At 39.9% G+C, this 27,651-nt stretch overlaps 1 protein-coding gene across 1 annotated transcript; it reads right to left on the bottom strand.

The window, feature by feature from the left end:
* Window positions 1-14: 14 nt before the first annotated feature.
* tacr3a (tachykinin receptor 3a) lies at window positions 15-27,417 on the bottom strand. The gene is made up of 5 exons (XM_085459265.1): window positions 26,775-27,417; window positions 23,186-23,383; window positions 22,273-22,423; window positions 4,541-4,737; window positions 15-2,749 (listed from the first exon to the last, which is right to left on the bottom strand). The coding sequence occupies exons 1-5, from the start codon at window positions 27,140-27,142 to the stop codon at window positions 2,416-2,418; spliced, it is 1,248 nt and encodes a 415-aa protein (XP_085315391.1). The 5' UTR covers window positions 27,143-27,417; the 3' UTR covers window positions 15-2,415.
* Window positions 27,418-27,651: the final 234 nt, after the last annotated feature.

Below are 27,651 nucleotides of genomic sequence, written 5' to 3'. Positions count from 1 at the left end.
ACACACTGGCTGTTTATTAAAGTTGAATTTAATGTTAAAATCTGTAACATTGTGCTGTCGATTTTTCCTTTCATAGGGACTGATCTTTGCACTGGATTTCATCATCAGACAGAAGCTGCTAAACCACAAAATAGATGTGAATTATTGTTTAGTAGCTGCAGGCACCAAAACTGACATAATGACAGAGAGTAGAATTAAGGTCTGTGCTGTGCCAACGCTCTGGCTGTGCAGCGATTATGTCTGCAGAGAGTAATGTTTAGCATTACACATGCATACATCAAATATAGTTTGACGTGTTTTTTAATCTCTGATTGCCAGCAAGTACATTGTTTCTCGTTTATTTTTTGTGCAAAGGTGGTAGCCCACTTCTCAAAACTGAGTAAGCTAATTTTTTACAAAAGGACATGTTTAAATTATTGAAACACTCGGGCTTACGTCGACACAGAAATTCATCACAATAATGAAAAGATAACGCAAGATGAGTAATAAAGCGCAAACAATCTTGTAACTGCAAAATCAAATGTTGCAATGTACTGTATGTGGCAAAGCAAACTGCACAAAACATTATTCTTGGATGCAGCACAGCACAGTAATAATCTTTTGTATAAACGAACAGTAATACTGAAAAGTTTTCTGGCTATCTTTTGTAGTGGTTTTTTTTTTTTTTTTTTTACATTTAACGTCTTTTTAAAAATTGCAATAAGTCACAGCTACATTTCATCATAAGCATATTCTGTCACTTGTAAACACTCATAATGCGACGAAGAAGATCAATATACAATAAAGCTACAAGCAAATATATTAGTACTCACAGAGCAGAGCAATGAGAAATCTTTTGGAGGCCTTTATATAAGAAATGTGATATCGAATTAGAAAGTTATTCATTCTCATATTAACAAATTACTTGACATTTACCAGGAATAATAATTAAGTGTTTAAAATATAGTATACTGCTTTTACACCAAGAAGAAAGAAAGAGACCCATGCTGAAAGAAACTTTAAAGACACAACAAACAATTTAGTCACCGCTGAACAGAGAGAGGCACACACCGTGCTGTACATTCAAACAAACACATTATTTACACACAGAAACAGCAAAATACTTTGATTAATACGTCTCAATATTTAACCAACCTCAATAAAAATGATTGGACAACTTAAAAATGCAAAACACTAAAATGCACAGCATATATGTTTTCACATTCTTTGAAAATACTTTCATGAGTCTATTAACATTCAAATCTCTTTAGGATAATTAAGGACATTTGTGTTGTGTTTGTATGGCTGTACCTTCTGGTTGATTTACAAAAAAAAAAAAGTTGGTTTTTTTTTTCTATACTATGTGACAGCTGAATATCTGTTCGCTATGTGTTAATCAACATGGAATATAAATGACAAAATACCAAAACTGTATTTAGCTTTGATCACAAAATCTTTTTTTTTTATTCCAAAGCTCGGTATGTTCAATAGGAAACCAAAACTATGATTATGCTTGATTACCAAAACAAGTGACAAATCTAATCTCTTAACAGCAAAATCTATGAATAGACCAAAAATATGAAAATTTTCATGTCTGAGACTTGATGAATGCTGAGTCATTGAGGATCTGCCACAGTATGCTTCCACTGTAAACTGTAAATTCAACACAACAGAGGTTGTCGTACTGCCTGGTGCCATCTCAGCACTTGATGTTCACACAAGCAACAATTTCCATGCAACACAGGGAAACAGCGTTAAAACAGCAGTGGCACCGGTAGCGGAACAACGCTATCCTTATATATTGCACGTCACCATGCAACTTCCTGTATTGTTTTCCTTTCACTTGACTGAAAAATATAAATAAAACAATGACGCCCTAGCTCCTAGATGGCTAGTTTGCGTTCAGTAAGCTCATTGAGCTGCCTGTTTATTGACATGGTGGAAATGAACTGGATTTCTCCTCTGGCTTATTGTAGGTCACCAGGAAACAGTTGCATAACCAAGAGTTACACACAGAGCCATGTAGTGCTAGAAAGAATTCCATCAGCAGCTGTTCCGCTGGTGACTCTCTGCAGCCACTCGTTCATGGCTTCTCCTGAAGCCATTAACGCCCATCCTTTGTGAAGTTCACAGCTGTTATGGGGTGAAATAAAAAACAGGCTTTTGATCTGATCTCCATCAGAACTGAATAATTTTATCATCAACTGAATGAGCTGTAGGACAGATGGCTGTGTTTAAATGCTTCTTACAGTGATTTGTATCAAAGGGTGAACTTGAATGAACAAGAGTTAAACTTTTTGCTCTCAGTATTTCTATTTCTAAGCTAACCAAGCACCGTGCGCACTTTTTTGTACATCTGCGGTGTAAGAATGCATGCGTATAAAGCTTTACACATGGAAATGTTTTGTGTACACACACATCTGGAAATGCTCATGTTCAAGGGAATTCTTCAGGCTGAGCGCTGGGAGCGCTTCCATTTTGTGTTTTCACAGCGGTGTCGCTGCAACCAGCAATCTCTGTGTGCCGAGAAGTGACGTAGCTTCTCTTCCTACCAGGCAGGGAATGCTTCCTTCCGGTGCCACCTACAGCGCTGCCATCACCTTCAGCAGGGTCATAAACTACCACCATGGTGTTATCCATCCGTGTCAGTGTGTACATACTGCTCTGGCGTGTTTGGGTTAGCCGTGTAGAGCGTAGTTCCAGCTCGTCGTAGCTGGACACCTTAATAAAAGGGCACCAACGAAATGCTTGCTTGAAGCCTGCTCGAAACCTGTTGTAGTGAGAGAAAAACACATGACAAAAAAATGAGTTCATTTGTCATTTAATTGGCCTTTATTTCTGTTAAATCTTGCATAATTTCTTCTAATTGAAAAAGCAAGTGTTCCCCTCCTTGGCTTGTAAATGAACCACCGTATGAGGTGAGGAAGGCATACAGCAAACTGCTTTCTGTATCACTTGGTTATTGTTGTTCTCATAAGCCAATTTGTGTCTCTGTGTTTTGAATGTTCTATTCTCAGTGACCATGGTGGCAGGCTGGTCTGCAATGCATGAAGGAAATTGTTTTTCTGCATAGTGAGGTGCAGAACAGCTGGCTCTGTATCATCCACTCATCCATCCATCTGGAGAATGCTATCACTCTCTGAAGTCACCAAAACCTTTTATAGAAATGCCTTTTTGGTCTATTTTTCATTTTTGAATTCATCTTTGGCAGAGTGGTGGCACCGTTGAGACAACTGTTTCTGTTTCTGGCACTTGAAAGTATCTCCACTTTTGACTGGGAGAAACTAGTATCAGCATCAGTATATGTGCTGTGCAGATTTAAATACCCTGTCATTTGAGTGGTAGGGGTTGTGGAGACAGCTGCTCCAAAGAGCCTCTGAGAAAACTACCAAGAAGGTCATTTTTCTCCTTGGTGAAGAGAGTAATGAGGCCACTGAATTTGTACCTGAGAACTATAACTGTCCCAAGCCTGGACTGAGTGGTGGTAACACAAACATCCTCTAGTCCAACCCTCAGGTACCCAATGACCTATCACTTGCCGAAGCTGCTCTTGAGGCCTGTGGCCACGACTCAATGTGGCCACAAGTGGATCATGGTCATCAGTGATGAGAAGATCCGACAAACACATCATCACCCACCAATCTACACTGATGAGTTGCTTGCCCCAAGTTATGTGTCAGGACAAGGTTGTCTGAGAGGCCAGTCAGTGTTGAAGCACCTTAGGACAGTGTCTGCAGTTGGCTTAAGATTCAAGGGCAATTCTGATGAGTTTCAAGACACATATTATGAGTACACTCTGTATCTTATCGACACAGACACAGGGTCATGTCTTCATTTTCACCTTTGCCTTTAGTGGGAAGTGAAGTGGTGTCTGTCATTATTAGTAGGGATGCTAGATGTGAAGCTGCAACGTAGTTGTCTGTTCTGCATTGTTGACCAAGTGTGGCTAGCATAGCAAATGTTATTTTGGAGGTAGCATTCCCCCAGGCAATAGTATTGCAACTGATATATTACTACTGAAACACAGCTACTTGAGTTAGCTAACAGTTAAGCATTAGCTGACTTATTTATGATAAGTAGCTTATGATACTTCTTGGATAGAGAAGCTTACTTTGCATAGCTAACATTAGATAACACTGTAGGCCTTCCTAGTCATCATACAAATGCACTGAGGGAATGACAATCCCTTAACTGCTTTCATCTCAATATAAACAACAATCATTATGGGCGCCAGTTTAGCTCAGTCGGATGAGCAGGTGACCATATGCCGCGTGCCTTAAAGCGGCCACCCCGAGTTTGAGTCCGACCCGTGGCCTCTTGCTGCATGCCTTCCCCTCTGTCTTTCCCTCCGCTTTCCTGTCAGTCTTCGCTGTGTCTATCCAATAAAGCCAATAAAGTTAAAATGCCAAAAAATATATTGAAAAATCAAATCATTATGTAATACAGGTGTAAAAGACCTTGAATGAATTCCCTCATGCATCAGGTGCCTTTGCAAAATTAGTTGCACATTTGTTGTCTCGTTAAGTAGCAATGCTAAATTAGCAACACTGTTGTTACCCACCTGCTGTTGAGGCAGCAGTAGATGATGGGGTTGTACATAGTGGAACTCATTGCAAGCCACATGATCGACAGGTATACCTGCTGGATGTACTTCCATTTGCTCAGAAACTTGTTGAGACCTGTTGCAATGAAGTAAACATGGTATGGCAGCCAGCAGAGGGCAAACGTCACCACTACAACAATCATCATCTTAACCACCTGAAACAGAGAGAGTGCAAAATGATGAAAAGCATAGATAAATGACAATCATTTGAAAGAAGAATACGGTGCACATAACTTCAGTCCAAAAGCAGGCAAATTATACTTTTATTACTGTAATGCTGTAATAGGACTATCACACAAATACGTGAAACACCAAATAATTAGTACCAAAAATAACTCTTCTGCCAACTCTGTTATGGGAAAAGAGATGCTAAAATTAACGTTAAATGTCCCTGGATCAGACTGAGGCAATAACAATTCCTTAATTGGCCTTACTTCTGCTTTTTATACATGGAAATGGAGTAATGCTAATAATAATAATAACAATGATAATGTAATTCAGAATTTTTTCAACTGAAACATTTCATAAAATCATTTTGAATTGAATGACATTTGAAGAAAATCTGGAGAAATCTGTCATGAAGATCATTACATGGACTCAAGAACACTGTCTGTGAGTCTGTGGTCAAACAAATCATAATTTTCTTCTTCTTCTTTTTTGAAAAATAGACTCTGCATCCTCCAGACTAAAAACAAGAGACTCGTTATGACCATTCAGTTCAAAAGTCGTAATGGAATTGACGGCTTAATAGGCACCATCAATGCTGAGAGGTATTTATAGGTTTCAGAATAACAGCACAACTTCATAGAAGAACAGTCCAGGTGCTGAACTGCCTTGCCTGCAGTTCAATTCTTTCACAAATTGAAAACATTTGGAGCATCACAAAAATTTAAACAAATGAGAAAGAAGACCCAGGACCACTGAGCATCTAGGATTCTATATCAGTCAAGTGTTTTAGCATGTTTATATTTCCCCCAGCATTCCAGTTTTTCTTTTCTCTTTTATCTATCTCTGTTTTGTTGATGTGTTACTTCCCTTGCCTTCCTTGTTTCTACTTCCTGTTTTATTTTGGTAATTGCGCTTCTTTGTGTGTTTGTCCTGTCTTTTTTCCAGATAACTTCAGATCATTGAGCTATTGTTTTTGTTTTGTTTTTTCATTTTACCTAAAGCTTCGGTATGAATGCACTGTTTTATCTTTTGTAAGTTTATTAAATTCCCTTTGTTAACTGCATGCCTTTCCACTTTTGCGACATCCTGCATTTGGAACCATTTAAGAATTGAATCAAACCATATCAATATGCCCATTTTAAACACGCTACATTTATTGAAAAATAAAGGTTAATAAAAATCAAGTCAGAGGAAAACCTACTTTTTTGCCTGACTGATGGCAGTTCAGGCAATTCTGAACTGCAGTGGATTGTATCTGGGTGGTTACCAGGAACAAAATCTCCAATACTTTGTTTCTTCAGAGAGAGGCTAGAGAGGCACCATGAGCAGAAAGCTTTGCAGATACAAAACAGACATGTCTGAGTCCTCCCTGAAATCTAAACAAAGTCTTGGAACCCTTTGTTTTGAGTATATGTTTTAAAAAGAAGTTTATGGCATAATACAAACTATGTGGTAAACCTTACTAGGTGGCTGCTGAACAGGGTTGAAACACTTAGTTGCTGTTTTATTTAATGACAGTGTCTACATTAAATGAAGGATGATACCCAAAAGATATAATACAACTTAAACAAGTCAAAAGACCAATAAAAGACCTTGTGTGTGTAAGTATAAATGTTTCCATTGCATGTACAATGATCTGTAGCAAAAGAATCCTCCAGCGGTGTAATTTATGGGGAAAAGCTGAGGGGAAGGTTTTGACTCCAAAGTTTATTTTACACTAGATTATTTGTAGGACCTCTCTACATTTATAAAAGGCTGGACATTTTGTTTGTGTGTCACAGAGCCTTGAAAGGATGACAGAAGATAAAAGAGCAAGACATAGTGGCAACCATTGCTTCTATCCATTTTGATTTCGAACGTGTTAACTGATGGTAACTACTACCATTTATATCTTATGGTCTATGCTGTTATTTATTTATTATTCTTGTCCATCTTTTAGTTGTGTTTGACTTTCTTGCATTGCCTATGGAGCCAGTTTTCAAACCTATTTTCTTCCTTTAAAGATCTTTAAAACATACAGTCTTTTAGAATCATTGTCAATCTCTCTGTGTTTACCAGCATGCCTTCTGCCCCTCATCTCGAACTGGTTTGAGTTGGCAGATGGGTGCCCCTTCCTGAGCCTGGTTTTGTCAGAGATTTCTTCCTGTTAAAAGGAAGTTTTTCCTTGTCACTGTCTCCAACTTCTTGCTCACAGGAGGTCATGTGATCGTTGAGGTTTTCCCTGTATCATTTTAGGATCTTTACTTTACAATATAAAACACCTTGAGGTGGCTGCATTTGTGATTTGGTGTTATATTAATTATATATATGAAGTAATTCACTTGAACTCGATTGAGCTGAATTGAAATGCTTTCAGTGAACACTACAGGAACAGCTGTTAAAAATCTTGCTGCACTTTTTGATTTCTTGCAAATATACCTTGGAAGGCAAAGCCAAACAGGCACTTCCTCTTCAGGCTAAACATGCTCATAACTTAACAGAACGACAGACACATTTGCTAAATTCTCTTATTTTGTTTAAATGGTCCATATTTGGACGGCCAGAAAACGTAATCACACAAACTTAAATATTTACTTTAAGAAGTATGCTTTAAATAATAATAATGAACTATTATGTTAACAAACATAATATTAAAGGGGGAACAGAATATAAAGCATTTCTTTGAAGATTAGGTATCTGTACCATTGGGCATCAAACAAAAGTACAAAAAAGCACCTTTTTGGTAAATGAGTATAGGACAGAGTTTGTTTTTCAAGCTTTTACAGTAAAATGTAGTCCACAGTGGTCAACATTTTGTGTGCAGTAAAAATAACCCACAGTCCCTTCCTTATGCAACTATGGTCCATAAACAATATTAAAAAGGATATTCTGTGACGCACAAGAGACTGAAACAAATAATGGCTAGAGTGCAAAAGGTTTATTTCTACATACTCTACCTTGGGTGTTTTGGAGGTTATTGAAAGGAAAGAGAATATATGGGGACAAAGGGCTTATTCTGTCTAGCAGTGTACTCAAATGAGCTTTGAATTCAAAGTGACATCAGACAATATTAGAATGAAAAATTGAGGACAAACAGGGGCTCATACCTAAAATCATATGCTTTGTAACAGTCATGTTAAATTTAAGTGAAATCCAGCGAAAACAATAAGTAAGATGTAACAACAATTATTTAAAACCGAGCTCACAGTATTGGCAGTAATTTAGCACCAGGCTACTTATAAAGGCAGCAACTGCAAGAGTAAAGTATTCAGTCTAATATTCAAGCAAGCACTTTGACAAGAGTGGGAAGGAAAAACTCCCTTTTAACAGAAAGGAACTGCTGGCAGAACTAGGATCAGGGAGGAGCATTTGGGGTGAGGGGAGGAAGACAAGACACATTTTCCTAAAGAAAAAAGGATTTCAGTCTAATACCAGTATTTAAAAAAATCATCTAAAACACACACACACACACACACACACACACACACACACACACACACACACACACACACACACACAACATAAACAACAACAAAAAACAAACAAACACACTTAGCACTATGAGAAATTAGAGGCAGTAGTTCCATATTATTGTGTTCTACGTGCTTGGTTTGATCCCAGGAGGAGACACAAATCCATCTGCACTGGAGGCCTACACTACGAAGCAGCATTTCATCTTATCCAGGTGACTCTTGGGATTAATCCTGGGGCTTCTGTAACATGAAGGTGGCTTACCTCGCCATGTACATGGATATGTAATTTATGCTTGGAACAGGTTAAGTTCCAGATTAAAGATATTTTTAACCCTACAAAAAAAAGAAAGAAAGAAATACAGTTTTGTTATTCTACTGTACAAGCAGTGACATTCAACTATTTGTACTTGTGGACTTTGTATCACAGGTAGACTAAGCCTTTGAATTCTGTCTTTGTATTTATTCTTTACTCCCTCTCAGATCATTAAATAGCAGTATAAGTAACCTTAAATTTTTGTCCCCCCAGCCTCTGCTTTTTGCTGTCTTGGCTCAACACTGAGGCGTGCCCATGCCATCTCAGAGACATGATCTCACCAGCATGTCTTGGAAATGCCTGAATGAGTCATTCTATATAGATGCCTAAACCACCTGAAATGACTACTTTTGATCCGGAAGAGCGGCTGCTCATCTCTGCTCCTTAGTGACTGAGCCTCACCTTATCTCTCAGGGTGAGAACAGACACTCTTGAGAGGAATCTCATTTCCGCCACTTGTATCTGTGATTTCATTCTTTATATCACTATCCACAGCTTATGGCTGCACATCAGCCAGTAAATTGACAGCTTTGCTTTCATGCTCTGCTCTGCAGTCACCGTGACAAACAAGTCGCTCACCGACGAACTGAGGTGCTTGTTGTCAATCATCTGCTCAACACTTTCCGCACTTGTGATCAAGGCTCCTAAATACTTGAACTCCTCTTGACATCCAATCTAAAGCGCATATATATGTATTATTTTATATTAAATATATAGATAGATAGATATAGCCTCTTAACAACTAACAGCTTATTGCAGTAAATCTACCCCATGCAAAACATAATTGAGAAATGTGTGTGAAAGACTGAGTGAATTCTGTTCAATTTAAAGAAAATTGTTTTTATGGGTACGATCATTTTCCTTTAACAGCAGGGTAGCAGGAAGGCAGATGACAAAACATAGGAAAAATCTAAGGAAAATCATAATATGATTTAATCAGTGTCTAAGATTTGGACTCAACATATTTTCTCTGGTTTATCTTGAGAAAAGATACTAAATGCTTTTGAGACAGCTACAAAAGACAGTCTGACACCTGCAGTTACTATCCTGTAGGGCCCTTTTGTCTGAAGAGCCCAGTGCAACACTCAAGTCATCAAATCCTCATGGTCAGGACCTTGATTGGTTGATGCTGGCTTCAAAAGCCCCCTCAGATAAGATAAGAGATAAGATAGAACTTTATTAATCCCTCGGGTGGGTTCCTCTGGGAAATTCGATTTCCAAAAAAGCACAGCACCGACAGAAGTTACAGAGTTATACACACACACATATATATAAATACAGAGACAATATAAATAAAATATACGAAGGGGATAAATAGAATAAATAGGAATAAAAATAAAAATACAAGTGAATTGCACATTTCAAATATTGAGTCTATTGCACCGTTGACTATTTACAAAAGTATTGCACAAGGTATTGCACAGTGAGGTGAAGAGGCACTACAGCTTAGTTGTTCCCTCCTTTGTCCTCCTGTTTCCCCTCCCTCTCCCCTCCAGAGAGGAGTTAAACAGTCTGATGGCGTGTGGGACAAAGGAGTTTTTAAGTCTGTTAGTTCTTGTCTTTGGGAGAAGCAACCTGTCACTGAACAGACTCTTCTGGTTGTTTATGGCCGTGTGCAGAGGATGCCCAGCATTGTCCATAATGTCCATCAGTTTCTTTAATGTCCTTTTCTCTGCCACTGTCACCAGAGTGTCCAGCTTCATGCCGACCACAGAGCTAGCCCTCCTGATCAGTTTCTCCAGCCTGGATGAGTCCTTCTTTGCTGTGCTGCTCCCCCAGCACACCACAGCATAGAAAAGTACTCCAGCAACCACCGACTGGTAAAACATCCTCAGGAGCTTCCTGCAGATGTTAAAAGACCTCAGCCTCCTGAGGAAGTACAGTCGGCTTTGGGCTTTTTTATACAGGTGCTCTGTGTTGCATGACCAGTCCAGTTTATTGTCCACCCACAGCCCGAGGTACTTGTACTTGTTGACCACCTCCACCTCCACCTCCTCCCCCTCTATCTGAACCGGCAGTGGACCTGCTCTAGACCTCCCGAAGTCCACAACCAGTTCCTTAGTCTTTGAGGTGTTGAGTTGCAGGTGGTTTGTGTGACTCCATGCGACAAAGTTCCTCACCAGACTTCTGTACTCCTCTTCCTGATCATCCCAGATACACCCCATGATGGCTGTGTCGTCTGCAAACTTCTGAATGTGGCATAATTCAGAGTTGTAGCAGAAGTCAGAGGTGTACAGGGTGAAGAGAAGAGGGGACAGCACAGTTCCCTGTGGTGCTCCTGTGCTGCTGACCACTGTGTCAGACGTGATGTCCTTCAGCCTGACGTACTGTGGTCTGTCGGTGAGGTAGTCGGAGATCCAAGCCACCAGGCAGGGGTCCACCTCCATCCTGTTCAGTTTTTCTTGAAGCATACAGGGCCGGATGGTATTAAAGGCACTGGAAAAGTCAAGAAACAGGATCCTGACCGTGCCTTTTCCCCCATCCAGGTGTGAGTGGGCTCTGTGTAGGAGGTACAGGATGGCATCCTCCACTCCGACACCCGCCTTGTATGCAAACTGTAGTGGGTCCTGGGCATGTTGTACCTGTGGTCGGAGGAGGTTGAGGAAGAGCCGCTCTAGAGTCTTCATAAGATGTGACGTCAGTGCCACCGGTCGGAAGTCATTCAGCTCATTGGGCCGGTTCTTTTTGGGGACCGGGACGATGCAGGATGTCTTCCATAGGGCGGGCACTCTCCCCAGTCGCAGACTGAGGTTGAAGACTCGTTGTAGCGGCTCCCCAAGTTCAGCAGCACACGCCTTTAGCATCCTAGGACACACCTTGTCTGGGCCTGCTGCCTTTCTGGGGCGAAGCTTCCTCAGTTGTCTCCTGACCTGATCCACTGTGACACTGGGAGATGTTTGGGAGGAGGGGAGGGGGGGAGATGTCTTGCTGCTGAGAGAGGGATTGGAGGAGGGGGGTGTCATGGTGTCAGGAAGGGGGGGAAGCGAGGGAGGTAGGAGAGTGGGGATTGGACTCTGTAGTGAAGGTGAGGGTGGGGGGGTTGTGGGCTGGTCAAACCTGTTGAAGAAGTTGTTGAGTTCGTTTGCCTTCTCCACAGTCCCCCCCACTGTGCTTTTCTTGGTGTTGTGGCCTGTGATGGTTTTCACACCATTCCAGACCTCCCTCATATTGTTCCTCTCCAACTTCTGCTCCACCTTCCTCCTGTAGGTGTCCTTTGCTTCCCTCAGGCAGCGTTTCACCTCCCGCTGTGCTGCCTTCATCTCCTCCTTCACTTTGCTCCTGAAAGCCTTCTTCTTCATGTTGAGGACAGCTTTGACTTCCTGTGTTACCCACGGTTTGTTATTAGGATAACACCGTACCGTCTTAGCAGGGGCGACCGTGTCCACACAAAAGTTGAGGTAGTCTGTAAGACAGTGTGTCGCCCCCTCTATGTCCTCACCATGTGGGCTCAGGAGCACATCCCAGTCTGTGGTGTCATAACAGTCCCTCAGAGCATCCTCCTTTTCTGGGGTCCATCTCCGGATGGAGCGCGTTGTGACCGGCTGCCTTTGGACGAGGGGTGTGTATTGTGGCTGTAGGTAAACCAGGTTGTGGTCTGACTTCCCTAGTGGGGGGAGGGGGGTGGCTCTGTATGCATCTCTCACATTAGCATACAGTAGGTCAATTGTCCTGTTGCTTCTTGTGGGACAATTCACAAACTGGTGAAAAGCAGCCAGAGTAGAGTCCAGTGTGGCATGGTTAAAGTCTCCAGATATAATAATGAAAGCCTCGGGGTTTTGTGTCTGAAGTCTTGCTGTGACTGTGTGTATTTTCTCACAGGCAGCTGTTGCGTCGGCCCTCGGAGGGATGTAAACACACACACAGATCACATGACTGAACTCCCGAGGTAGATAATATGGCCGCAAGCTAACAGCTAGCAGCTCCAGGTCCGGACGGCATACCGAAACTTTAACGGAGACGTGTCCAGGGTTACAGTATCTGTTGTTAACGTAGACAATGAGTCCCCCACCTCTGCTTTTTCCGCTGGCCTGCGTGTCCCTATCGGCTCTCACGGATGTGAAACCGCATAGGTCTACGTTAGCCTGCGGCGTTAGCTCGGTTAGCCACGTCTCCGTGAAGATAAACAAGCTGCACTCACGGTATAGTCTGTGGTTGTTCAGAGCGCACAGTTCGTCAATCTTATTCTGTAACGAGTTCACGTTGCCCATGATCACTGTCGGGATTGATGGTTTGAATCGCCTCCGGTGATCCGCTCTCCTCGCTCCAGCTTTGCAGCCTCTGTAGCTCCTCTTTAGCTCGGCCGGGATGTTGTGTCGCATGCCGGTCTGTCCCTTTGTTTTTAGTGCCAGCAGCTCCGCTCTCGAATAGATGAAGGAACTGGTTCCAGAAGTTTTAAAAAGTGCATTATCCATCTTGTATCGCTATATCTAAGAGGTATAAGTAGAGGAAGGTGAAAAAAAGTTTGAAAAGCCTAGTCTAAAAAGTTAAAGTTAACAAAAAGGTGCGGTGTTGCAGAGCTACTTGGAAAGGCTGCCGTCACTCCAGCGCCATCTTGAACAGAGTGCTAATGAAGAAAATCAGCGTTTGATAATGGGAAGACTGCATTTTAACCCATATCTTGATCTTTTACTAACGCGATTCAATAGCGTTTTCTTCTACAACTAACCAAAACTGCTAATTATTGCTAACAGGAGCTAGCCTTCGCTGGACAAAAATACTTTTCTTTTTAATCATAGTTAAGACTTTTTGTCCAGTGATTTTCCCAACTTAACCTAACCTAACCTCAGTAAAATGCTATTCTAGATTATTTCCAAACACACTAAGAGTGCAGAATAGTACTCCTCTATATTGAAATGAACCAACTGAGGTGGTTTCAACATTTACCTCGGATGCCTCCTAGGCAATGTGCTTTGGTCTAACTGAAGGAGGCCCTGGGGAAGACATGAGTGGACATGGAGTGGTTATATCTGTTGGTTGGTTTGGGAATATCTCAGATTTCCCAGGAACACCAGAGTAGAACGGAACCGGCTGTTCAAACCCCCCCAAGGCTGCCCGCTGGAATCGCAATGGAACGAGGCGCAACCTCTCACAACGAACGTAATATGGTCAACACCTTGGAGATGCTTACAGCTGCTGTGAAGGCTCAAAACAACACCATTGAGCGTATGGGGGGATACATCAGAGAGAGGCCTGCTCAAAATGAGACCCTTGAGCGACAGTTGGAAGACATCGCGGAACGGATCACTGCAGTTGTGAGGTCTCAGAATCAAAAGAATGACAACACCATGGAACAGAAGTTTGATACCATCATGGGGAGGCTCGCGACTCTCCAACGGAAGATTGAGAGACCAGCGTCGGAGTGTTAAAGAGCAGCCTGAAAATTCTCCTGGGCTGCTCGCATGGAAATTAACAAAATCAACATGAACATTGCGGATCCCCATCACGGCGCCAGCTGCAGGCCCAAGGCTGGAGCCGAACAATCACTCCCTGATAACGACTGTGCTACGGCTATTCTTCCCATCCCATGCAAGGACACCTGGATTGGCTGGAGGACTGTTTACTTAGCCTGATAGGCCGAAGGACACTGTCTCAGCTGAACTATGGACACGCACACACATACACTTACACTGATAGGCACTCACTCATCCCCCCTCCCTTTCCAACGCCTTCAATGCTTGTTTACACGGCGGGTCTGTGTGCCACGCTGGAATGGTAGCGCTGTGCAGGGCGGCTGCTGTGTTCGCTTCGGATTACTCCTCACCCCCCACCCACCCCTGTGGCTTGTCATGTCTTCACAATGTTGTGCTGTGGACATTTATGTGCTTTTTTTTGTGCAGAGGAGTTTTTTTGTTTCCTGTTCTCATGCTGTCCCATGGAAGCATAGCATGAGTAGGGGTCTCTTTCTTTCCTCTTGTACTTTCCCCATTGTAGTGTACATTTCAATGTTTTTTCTCTGATTCTACCAATCTCCGACCTGTATCCCCATGTAATGTTTGTGCTATATGTGTAAGGTCGGGGGGGGGGGTCCCATTTCACTGCAGGGCAACCTGCATGTGACGAATAAAGCTTTGATTGATTGATTGAGTAGGTTGTTGCAAGCCAGACGCAGATGAGCTGCAGAAGACGAATATCTGGATGGATGTAAAAGGAACCCAGTGTGTTCAAATATGACACTAAAGCCTTCTGACCAAACATGTGTTTGTCTAAGAGTAGAATCTCAAGTGTTTGTATTCAGTATTACATCTTAAAAACATTGTGTTAGTCAAGCCTAAATTGGCGTACAGTAGCATTCCTGTGAAACCTTTAAGCTATTTTATATCAAGACATGTAAAAGGGACTAAATGAAAGTGGTCCTTTCTCACTGAATATTACATTACATGCTGTATTGCAGGCGTGTACTTGGTCCCCTGTTGGTGTGAAGCTTGTAGAGGAAGAAAAGCACAAAAATATGTTGCTTGCAATGTGGAAATCAGCCTGAGGAGCACAGAGTGGGAATCAAATGTAGCACACAGTCCAGCACCAACATTCAATTCATATATATTTATATCACATATATAGGTTATATACATAATTTAACTGCAAAAACAAAATTAAGCCAAAGTGAACATACTAACTGAACCTTTCTTTAAAAATCTCCATTACCACAATATTTCACATCTAAATAAAATGAAAAGTGGGAAATGTGCAAAAAAAAATGGGACATTTTGATTTAATGCTCAGTTCCTTTTGAAAAAACCCAAAAAGTAATAAAGCTAGTGAGATATGAATAATTTAGAGTTAGACCGTAAACCACCAAAACAGTCTTGGGGTTTGCCCTAACACTGGACTTCATTAAGCTAGTAAATAACCACACATTACTGAGCATGAAACTAAAATGAGTTATGCTTCGTGTGGAACAGATATCGCCAAATAGTGAGTTTGAATAAAACACAATATTGATTAACTGATTAAGCAACAGAGAAACTCATTCAATAAAATGAAAAAATGAACGAGAAAATAATGATTACTAATGACCTAGAATGAAGTTTAGATATTAGCAGCTGTGAGAACTATTAGTATATAAACAGTAAAGCTTTAAAGCAACAATATTCATAGAATAATGTAATAATATATTTAATTACAATAATAATAATAAACGATATTTTGAGAGCAGACAAAATGTAGATAAAAGAAAGGGAGACTCAAGGTACCACAGGCACATGATTTGTGCCTGCAGTGAGGGCTTCAGCTGGAGTCCTTGTCAAGGTGTGAGGCCGATATTTAATTGCTGTTTTGATCAGTCACTGACGAGAAGAAAGAGTGTGACACACCTTAAGGTCAGCATGCACTCAAAAAAACAAAAAACAAAACAAAGCAGCAAAGTTATATGGTATTATTAATGACCTTTAATAAAGCTTTTGTAGCATAACCCTCCACACTGACTGATGCTTGTATGACTGTCTCTCTCAGGCCATGGATGAACCCAGATGGGATTAAAACATTTCATTATTGCTGATGTTAGTGTTACACTTGCACACGATACAGGTTAACACTGCTGTACTGAATATCTACAAATAACTCATCTTGTAATGTAATCCACACCGATCTTTACCTTCTCACGTATCATTCTCAAGACTCTACCAAGAAAGAAAAACTGAGCACAAACTACCTTAAAGGACTGCACAGCGGTCTTGCGACAGGTCACTAGTGTTTCATGTGTCAGACTGACATTTTCAATGCACAGCCCCAGGCATGAGCTTAAAATAGAGTACCCATGGTGCTGTGATTGCAGAAGAATGGATTAACTCAAAACAATGCAGCAGTGTGAATCCACTTTTCATCACAACGATGAGAAATGATGCACACAATCAAGATTTCTTTTATTGCTTTGTCTCATCTCGCAGACCTGTTGCACAGGAAATCTATTATTAGGATGAAAAATTACAAAACTGAGCTTAAATGTGTCTTTTTTATGATTGGTTCAAACAAACAAGACACTGTCAAATCATTTCTGTATTTATTAGGTATTTTTATTGCAGTTTGTTTCTCTGGTCCAGACTAAAATATACACTTGTATTTGACTTATGTGAGGTCCCCCTCAGGTTTTGCATGAAGCATAATTAATATTTGTTACACATTTCTTTCACTGAGTTTGGACATTAAGTTTCTAGATGATAGCATTAACATGTAGCTAAATTTTTAATATGTCAAAGCTTTACAGAGCTAATATTAGTAGATATACCTTGTCTTTAGTACTAAATAGCAGATCTTGCTGACCTAACAAACAAATTAGATTGTAAACATGGAAAAAAAAATCATACCTACAAACAACTTTCATATTAGCTTTGTCATTTATCATGTTAATTAGCATGCTGATTGGCGCTCAGGCAGAAGACCCGCTGAAGGCAGTTTGGCATTAGAAAGATGTGAGCAAATCATGTCATGAGATGCTCCAGAAATGCGGTGAAAAAGAAAGACGTGATTCGGCAGTTCAAAGTATTAAGATTCATTCAAGCGAAGGTATAATTTGGCTGATGATGAGGACATTGTTTTGCTAGATAATTTTAAGTAAGTGAGCAATTTATCAGGTAGTAGGTATTCTCCTTTTACCTCTGCTTTAAAGATGATATATTGAGTTACACATTCAAGGTCACTGGTTCAGTTCCAGCCAGAGGAACAACTCCACTTTATGGGTGTGTAAAAACTCTGCCAAAGCAAACCTGCAGAGCTAGTCCGCTGCAAAAGAACCGTCTTGTAAAAGCTGAGGAGTTGACAGCAATGAGCAAGATGCAGTAGCTGCGTTGTTGTCTGTACGGTACTATAACACCCTGCTGTTTGTGAAATTATGATGAAAAAGGAATCTATGTTCATGGATGTGAACCGTTACCGGGGTTTTTTGTCAATTAATATAAATTTATAAGTAATATATGTAAGTAATAAGAATTTTTTTTCTGAGTAAAGAGGAAAGTGTTACCAATAACAACAAGGAAAATAACGTTTTTTTTCCTTTCTGAGATAAGCTACTACACATAGTTCCTGTGGTAGTTTACTTAATCAGTCTCATCCAGATTCAGTGAAACGTCTTGGACAAAACAGGGAAAAGACATACATGCTTACGTTATGATCTTTGTAGTAAGATGTCACTATAATTTCTTTTTGCACTGAAACATTCTCTCAGATTAAGCCTGATTAATTGTAAGATTACATTAAATCTGCAGACTGTATAACAAACAAACAAAATAAATTCAATCTGTGTTGTTGGTTTATGAGCAAAATGACAGAAACATGGTTACAGGCTTGCAACTTCCCAGTCGCACAGTAGTCCAGCCCTGACACATACTTTTTTCACTCTAATTACAAAACAAATATTAAGGGCCATAAATTGGCTTGAATTTTTTCCCTGGCCTGTCTGAAAATAACGTTTTAAATTTGTATTTCCCCTTCATGATTTCTTTCTTTTTTTCTTTGCTTTTTTTCATATTTGTCACACCTACATGTTTCAGATCACCAAATAAAATTTGGTATTACAGACAAAGTTAACCCAAGAAAATGCAAAAGGTACTTAGTAAAAAAAAAAAATCCTCATTTACAAAGGAAAAAAAGCTTTCCAAACCTGCCTGGCATTATGTGACGAAATTAATTGACCTCTGTTATTAAATCATGAATTAACTGTGATTAACAACATTATATTTGGAAAGTTGAATCCACTTTCATTAGCCAGGCTCAGGCCAGACCTGTTGATTTAAGAAATCACTTAATTAGATGCTGTCTAAGAAAGTGAAATAGGCTAAATGCAATAAGCTGCCAAGCTTTGCACAGTCATTTATATGGTTTAAGGGGCAAATACTTTTTCATACAGGAAGGTTTTTCTCCTTAACAAATGAAATTATCATTTTTTAAAAATCGATTTTATATTTACTCTAGTTATCTTTGGCTATAGTTAGAATTCTGTTTCACTGTGGTCAAAGTGAGCTGATATGACTGAAAAGCTCTGACAACAGGATGTTTTTACTTGCTCGTTCGTCTAAGAAGTTAGAGGGACATTTATTTGGTGTAACATTTAGAAAAAAGCTTTTATTTTATTTTACTTATCATAACATAACTTGTTATGTCGAATCAGTCACATATTATTTAACCTCAGTCTCCACATACACAACTGTAACTGTAAATAACAGCAGTTTGCAGACTAATGATTGAAATAAGAGCAGTGCAAATAACATAAGTTCATTTTTTACACTGTATTCATCCTGGGTCTGTTTTCATTTATTATTTCATTTTTAAATTCCAACAATTAAGTAAAATTGTATTCTTGGATGTATCTATTTATTAGATTTTATGTTACAAAGTTAGGAAAGCTTAAGTCGAGCTAAGTTGTGCTTGATGTTTCCTTACACATAAAACAATCCCAGTTTCTTTCTCACAGTGACGGCCACAGTTGATTATTTTAACACTAGTTTTGGTCCAGCACGATGGCCATGTGGCAGACAACGCAGAGGGCATCAATCAGAAAAAGAAAATTGTGAGTGATTCCAGAAAATATTGAACTGATTCTACCTGATGTTTTTGTATTTGCTTTCATTTTTTAGCACGTTTATGGAGCTAATCATGTTTATTGTGCAGTGAACTGACTGCAAAGCTCATGGTCAGCATGCTCAAAAAAAAGTTAAACTCAATGCGTACTGACAAGCCTTTCCACTGTGAACCCATTAAATTTAATTTGCTCAGAATTAATAAGTAAAACTAAACTGGGACACAGCTAATGAGCCATAGCTTTGTTCACTAATACCATGAAGAGCTGAAAGCAATTTAAGGTCAACTTGGAGTTGAGTTTCCTTTAAAATGGGTTCACAATGCACAGTTTGACATCTTCTATGTACATTGTCTATAACACTTTCATAAAGGCGACACAATCCTTTAAAACATGAAAAAAACATGAAGTCATTTTAGGAACAGGAACCCTGACACCATCTGCATTTACTTACTCAAATGAGTTTTAGTTATAGTGTCTATTTAGCTGTAGACACAACAATATTTCCATCAGATTCATTTACATTTCTGTGCCAGTCACCAAGCTGATTTTTTTTTTATGAGTTTTCAAATTGATTCGGCTCACTGAGCTGAATATATATATTTATTTATTTAGTATGTTTTGCCTGGAGTACCATAAAAACATTAGCTTGTAAGCCTGGTGCTGTTCTCTCCTTTGTGTAATCTATTCTGACCAGAGACTCAGAGCACTGTACTCTCAACCTGCATGACATTCATGTGCTCAGATAAACACACTGTACCATGTAAACCAGCAATGAGAACAGAACAGTGCTTCATCAATTACAAAAAACAAAAAAATTAAATGGTAAAATTAAGATTTCAACAATTCTGCTCTAAAACAAGTGAACAAAATATATGTCTGGGGTCAAATCTGAATATGTCTATGTACAAAACCCCGTACAGACATATCTATCTATCTATCTATCTATCTATCTATCTATCTATCTATCTATCTATCTATCTATCTATCTATCTATCTATCTATCTATCTATCTATCTATCTATCTATCTATCTATCTATCTATAAAATTACAAGCACATCATTTAGTAAATGTAATGACTGTTCTACTGTTGAGTGGACCTTACATCTCCTCCAGTGATTTCTAATCTATCCAATATATTTACCTTTATTAGTGTTGTCTGAGAAAAGTAAATATGTTTTGTTCTTTCATAGATATAATTTTGCTGGCACCGTGAAGACACCGTGAAAGGCATTAATAACAGATCATGCCTGTTAGCAAATAGACATTTTATTTGAAGAAGAATTAAATGTTTTTGACAAAATTAGAAAAAGGTCCAAAGCTAAACCAAAGCATAATCGGTGTGCAGCAGCATTAGCTAGATAATAGTTGTGGGTGAGCCAACAATGGTTGCTTTTTTAAAATGCCTTTGTAGTGGGGCGTGGTCTGCGGTGCCGCTGCAGGGAAGGCAGACGCACCTGAGGGACATCCCCAATTGTCGCATAAAATGGAAACTGGGTCCTGTCTTTAAATTGTTGTTGTTGGTGTTTGGCTGGCGCCTGGACTTCGACACTGCCACCACCCCCACCGGCGTTCCCCAACAGTGTAGGAGAGGGGGCCAGCAGAGTGGGGCCAGCCAGGACGCAGCCTGCCTTTGCGCCCATACCCACTTCTTGGGTGGGAGCACCTGGAGCCTTGCAGGTGCCTGCACCTGCTCCAGCTCCCCGGAGGAGGGCCGCAGAGGAACCATTGTGTCCTCAACCTGTGCAGCCAGAGCTGGAGGTGGAGGATGAGGCACGCAAGCAACCTCACCAGCCGGAGGTGGAGGATGAGGCGAAGGATGAGGCGAACGGGGGACCAGTTCGGCCTGAGCCCAGAGGTCCGGGTGGCGGAGGGACTGGCCGTGCCACCCGGTACAGCGGTGCCACCTGGTACAGCGGCGTTGTCACTGGAGTCTGTTGCACCTGCAGGACCTGCCAAGCTGGAGACAGAGGTCAAAGTGTGCGGGAGTCCTGCCAAGCCCAAGGTTGGCATGCTGTTTGATCCGGCCTCTCTTCCATCAGAGGCCGGCGTGTTGTGTGGTCCTGCGTGCCGGCTGCCTGCCGAGCTGCCAGGCTCTACATCTGTCTAACTGGGTCCCCAAAAAAACCACCCAAAGTACAGCCAATACAAACTTATTGAAGTGAGACTAGAGCAGACTAGCAGATATTTAAAAAAAACAAACAAAAAAAACATAGAACTATGAAACGTATACATAGTCCAAGTTTAAATTGCATTAAAGTACAATTTCCAATAATATTTATTTTATAAATAACTGAATATATCCATATGGATACACACATTTGTTATACAAATATGGGTCTATGTGGGTCCTTCTAACCTAGCTGTAATCTGTACTTTAAAAATATTATGACAAACCTAATTTATCACAATCACCTCTACAGCAGTTTGAAGATCTGCTTTGTGTTATTTTCTCTCTCTCTCTCTCTTTTCTTTTTGTGTGCATTTTTTTCAGTATTTTAGGCAATTGAAGTGAATGACGTTTTCAAAATTAATACCCACTGGTTGGTTGGACAGTCACTGGAGCTACAGTCATTAGAAGAAAAGTGCTACATCAATAGCCTTACAGCAGTAATCCATTATTTTTGACAGCAGGCAGCAGAACAAGCTACCTGTGAAATATGGTGTGTTTTAACAACAGCTGCATTCTCACAACTTTAAATTGTCTAATGGAGACTACAAGGTTAAAATTATTTGTCATCCACTTCCACTGGATGTTTATTCCAAGGCAACGCTACACTAACCATGGCATGTCCAAAGAAGTACACAAAATAGGCCCAGAGAAAATAATTAAGTTTGGTGGCAGTCTGAGAGTCTTCCCCTCATTCAACAATAAACGTTTCATCTACAGTGACTATATCATTAAAAAAAACAAAAGTTTAAATACAAATCCTAAATGTATGTGCACTGCTGCATAATTCCTCTGCCTTGGTGCATGCTGAAATGGTTTCTAGCTTGAGCAAAGTAAAGACAAATATACGCAGCAGGGTTTGCTGTCCTTATCCTGGCTTACTTTAGATTATAAAACAGAAGCAAGATGAAAGTACTCTGAAGCTTCAGGATTCTCAGTGGCAGAAAAATACTTATTCCCATTTCTCTGCCTTTAAGCATTCAACAGTTATCACATTCACAGTTGCAAATTGGGTTCCCATAGGTCATATCTTGATTTTTCAGATGCTGGTGTATTATTTCCCCTGTAAGCTCGCTTACCTTCCTTTTAGCCCGGAGCTGTCCATGATAGTTATCAGACGAATCTCCAGGGATCTCACCACCCCATAGTGTCAGCCCCACTATGGTGTAAGTAATGCCCATCACCACTAAGGGCAGCAAGTACACCAGCACTGTTACTATGATATGATACCTAAGAAGAAGGTATAAAAATTGTCAAAGAAGTGGGAACACTTAAAAAATAATCATACATAACTCACACATAGTATATGTTTCATGCTGTATAAACATGTCCACCTCTGTGCTCTTAGTTCCTGTTGCAACTGATAAATGGGAACACTTGCACTATAATCCCAAATGACTGCATTTGGTGCTACCTTCCAGAAAAAATAACAAAAGACAATAAATTAACAAATTGTTTTGGTGTGTTTACTATATTTTGCATTTTTTGAATGCTTCTCTATTCTTATTTACCTCTGAAAAAAAACATAATTTCTCTGGAATGCTATTTTTTACTCTCATAATGCTAATGAATACGACAGTAAACACTGCAATATTTCATATTTTGCCATTTTTCTGACAATGGCACAAGTTTTCATCAGATGTAGTCATAGGGTTTATGTTTTCCAAATACTTGCATACTGTCAAATACTGTCTTTACCTTTTAAACAAAACTACCACTGTACAACTATATACTTACAAAAATTAAATCAATATGTTGTAAAATCGCTATTTTTTGCTGAGCTTAGCACACATAATGCTCAAACGGGAACACTACCCTGTAGTGTTTCCAACAATACTGCTCTGCTCTACTTTGTTTAAATGTACTGAGTGATGTTTAAAATGAAGGATGGGATTTATTAGTTTATTTCATCTTGCTTGTATTATTTGTATAAGTACATCCAACACATTCAAACATCAGACATAGCAGAAAAAACAGATAAATCTTTCTCACATGAAGGAGTCATCCTTCCTGTTGGGCCAGGCCACATAGCAGACAGTCCTTTGGGGTATGCTTCGGATGGTTTGGATGGTTGAGAAGTAGCAGAGGGGGAAAGCCAAAACTATAGCTAGACTCCAGATACAAACAATAACCCCTGTGGTGACCTTCGCTGACAGTCGAGGCTTAAGAGGATGGATGATGGCCATGTACCTACAGCAAAGAGGTTAAAAAGAGAATTCTGTGTTTCTATTTAATTGCTGACGTACATGTCAGAGTTAACACATCCTTAATGTTATTATTTTGTCTTTATTGCAGTTACTTTTTACAGATCGTAACATCTCAAAATTTGTCTTCAAATCAGTGGTCGTTATACACTCTGAAGTTGTTTCATGTCAAGGATTTTAAGAGGACTCAAGAGGCAAACATGAAACAATATTTCACAGTTCAAAAGTAATTATTTGAGAAAGTGTGAAATTTAAAAGATAGCATCAAGTCTATTTGCTGTATGCAATAAAGAAAAAAAATTCTCTTACCTAAGCATTTAACTTCAACAAGCTGCTGGAATATAAAGTATAATTTTAAAGTGGAAAATGTCACTAATGCACAAGTGGAATTGACTGAATCGCCCATTAATTCAACTTATGATTCAACGACATTTTCAACATTAAAAATATACCTCATTTTCTACAAGGCAGTCTTGTATAAGTCCAATTACATGGGGGTGTTTGAATTTCGGGGAAGCTGATGGATTATTCATTCCTAAAAAGCTGTGATGAGATTTTGTTTGACTGACACAGTGAAACACTGACAGGAGATTACCATCTTCATGAACTCAGCTCAGGATGTTACATGATTTTCAATAGGCAATCACAGGGGCTTAGAGCTGCTAATTCAATCTTCATAGGATGGTAAAAAAAAAAAAAAATAGGCCTTGTCCTTTCACTCCAGTGACCACAACCCTCTCGGGGATAACAGCAAATTCACCAGTAATTGTTTGGAACTTATTGCTTCTCACTGGACCTTGTTAAATGTGGAATCAAGTATGTTCCAGAGCACAATGTCAGCTGATGGAATGGACTTGCAGTGAGCAAACATGAAAAACCTAAATAAAATAACACAAGTGTACACCTTTTTGATATCTATCGAAGAACATTTAGGGAGACAACAGAACTGGGTGTGACTCGGAAGCCTGTCATGCCTGAAGCTACACAGGACAGCTTTTGGAAAGCATATTGTTTTGAAGCTATGTCACAACACTGTTTTATTACCAAGTAAACATTCACTCAATCACCAGCATGTGCTTAACTAGCAGAGATTACCTCAGATGAAGAGTCCAGACCAAAAATAATGTACAGAGGTACATTTCAAGTGCTCTCTCAAAAGTCCTCAAGGGAAAGAAAAATGTTTAATCAGTCTGCAAACCTCACTTTAGAGTATCACAAAGGAATCATTAATTGTTATTTGTACTTAATCCTTACTAGCCATGGTTTTCTATTCATTTTTTCTTTATATTGTTATCATTTGAACAACATTGCATTTTCTTTAGTAAAAGCTATGTTAAGTGTTCCCAATTAAAGCTATTTAAACAAAGAAAATTAAATTGTACATAAGCTTTTAAGAAATTAATTTCTGTTACAATATTGACCTCCAAAATATAATTAAATCAAGTATGTTCCAGAGCACAATGTCAGCTGATGGAATGGACTTGCAGTGAGCAAACATGAAAAACCTAAATAAAATAACACAAGTGTACACCTTTTTGATATCTATCGAAGAACATTTAGGGAGACAACAGAAAAGGGTTGGCGTAATAAGCAAATGCTTCAGCCAATACCTTTTGATTAGCCTTGTCTCATGCTTTCTTTCTTTATGGTAGATTTTTGTTCTGTTTTCACTGTTTTTTTTTTCTCACTGTTTTCACTGAGATTTGAATTTGAATGCTAATCAATAAAATCAATAATCAATAATCAAATAATTATATGAGGTATAAAAAATTGTTTAAAAAAATGACCACAGGGACATTGTAAAATCTTCAGTGGTGTTACCTTTCACACAGAAACCTGTTTTCTTTTCTTTCCGCTGCCCAAGGAAACACACTTGGCAGCTGAGAGACTCAGCAGGAAGGACAAATTCACAGATGATCATGAACTGTGGCCTCATGCCATTTCAAGACATCAGAGCGGAGACAGCACCATACTGGGGTTACGAAAAGCATGACCGGAGGTTACATCTACATCATCTAGGTCATGCCGATGTTCTCTTTCTCTGTACACAGATGACAAATTGAATGGACATTGTGGACCAAAAATATAAAGGCATGTAAGTCGTTGTTGAGAGAAGCCAAAATGAGCACGGCCTGAGGAATTACATTGTTCCATTTGAGCGACAAGAAGAAGCACTGGAGGAAGAAAACACCTCAGACAATAACACAACGCACTGTGACACGTGAACACTAGCTGTAGACACACACTGCACTTGCTTGCAGCTTTCACATGATTTTGTCTTTTCATTATGTTCAGCCTGTGGCTACTTCTTTCATCAGTTTAATCCCTTTATTCAAACATTATGATGTATGATGGTCCACTGATCAGTTTCAAAGCCCTGGTGATAGTGTTGACTGCATCCTCACATTAATGGAAAGCACAAGGGTTGTCAGAGAGAAAGACTGCAAACGAACCAACGGAGAAAAGAGGACGTGTGAATGAGCAAAAAAAAAAAGAAAAAAAGGAAAAGATGTGCATGTGGCAGAAAGCAAGAGAGCCAGAGCGTGTAGGAGGAAAGGGCAATCTTTTCTAGGGTGTTGGCATACACAGAGTCATTCACTGCAGCACAGACTCTGTCCAAAACAACTGTTTCAGTCTGATTCACTTGCATTGAAATGTAAAACTAAATCTATGAAACAGGCTCAAGGTGTATGAGATGGCAGTCACCCCCCTGAGGAACTGCCTTTCCAATACAATTATGCAAATCACGACTTGACTACTCCATTGGGAATTGGGGAAAAAACAAACAAAAAAAACGTGTAACAGCAGGGACAGAGAGTGGGAACAAAAAAGGACAAAGATGAAGTTGATAACAGAGGCATCAGACTAAACTGGTGAGGACTCCAAATCAGTTTCTATAAGGGAACAAGTTAATACATTCATTTGCCTTGCAAAACGCATTTTGACTTGAAGCAAGACACTGATTTTAATTCACATTCCCACAAGTGCTGCTTGAACTCAGGGTTGAAATAAAATGATCCAGATTAAAGTGTCAAGGTTATCTTTCATCCTGTGTGTTTTCTAATATTCTATTTTCTGATTATTAGTTGCATTTAATAAGACTGTGCACATAAGTGGGATATATTCCCATTGCTGAATGAAGGGTCTGAACTCTAGTGTTTGTATAACATCCTCACACTGAGTGATTATTTGTTCCAATATTGAAAAAAAAAATGACAGAAACTGATTAAAGGCTGTTGGTAAACCTAAAATAAGACCTTAATCAATTTACCCGGTGACCAATAAAAAACGAATTGGTGTATGAGGTGCATGTGGAGCAACAGAACATTATCTGTTTAACTTTTTTTTTTTTTTTTACTGCATTTTATAAAACCCACCTGTCCACAGCTATTGCCGCCATTGAGTAGATGCTTGCAAACACAGATGTGACTGGAAAGAAATTGTGGAATTTGCAGTAGGCTTCCCCGAAGTACCACTCCCCGTGAGCGGCATAGATAAAGTTTATTGAAGTATTGAAAGCAGCCATTGACGCATCCGAAAACGCCAGGTTCAGCAGAAAGTAGTTTGTCACTGTCCTCATGCGCTTGTGCGCAAGAATGATCCATATCACAATTAGGTTTCCAAACACCGCCACCGCCAGCACGAAGCTGTAGGCAACAGACCAGAGAGCGATGCGCCATGGCGGCTGGACGAACTGGTTGGTGTGATTCGTCGTTATGTTGGATCCGTTATATGAAGCCGTCATCCTCTTCTCCGTTTCCCCTGATGTTGTAAAGGTTTCAGTTGTTTCGCCAATATGTTCTAGGCGCACAGCTGGATTGGCAAGAAGGATTTGCTTACATGCGCCATAGCGCGCAACTTAAACACCCCTAACAAGATCCCCGTTTGTTTGATCCGACATGCACGTCTCTGCGCACAACTAATAAAACGCAGTGAAACTGTGTGTGGAACAAGTAAATCCCAGTGTCTGATTGTGCCTATGAATGCGCAGCCTCTCCTCCAGCAGCAGGACGCCGTGCGCGCTCAGTGACGCACAAGTGGCACAAAGTGAAAAAAGATTGATTGATTCTAGTGGCGGCTGTTTTACACTTCATGAATAATGCGCGCTCTCTCTCTCTCTCTCTCTGCGGTGTAGAATCAGTCCGTGTTTAGTGTGCACCTTTATCTACACTGACCCGTCAGATGATGTTGTTTGCAGTATTTCCAACGAAGCTACAAACAGGATATTACATTTCATTCATTCAGTCTTTCTCT

The sequence above is a fragment of the Copadichromis virginalis genome, linkage group LG6, assembly GCF_057382275.1.
Source record: "Copadichromis virginalis isolate Kocher_CV1m ecotype Utaka linkage group LG6, C_Virginalis_male_GT1.1, whole genome shotgun sequence".
NCBI lineage: Eukaryota > Metazoa > Chordata > Actinopteri > Cichliformes > Cichlidae > Copadichromis > Copadichromis virginalis.
This window is presented reverse-complemented; position numbering and strand designations above follow the sequence as displayed.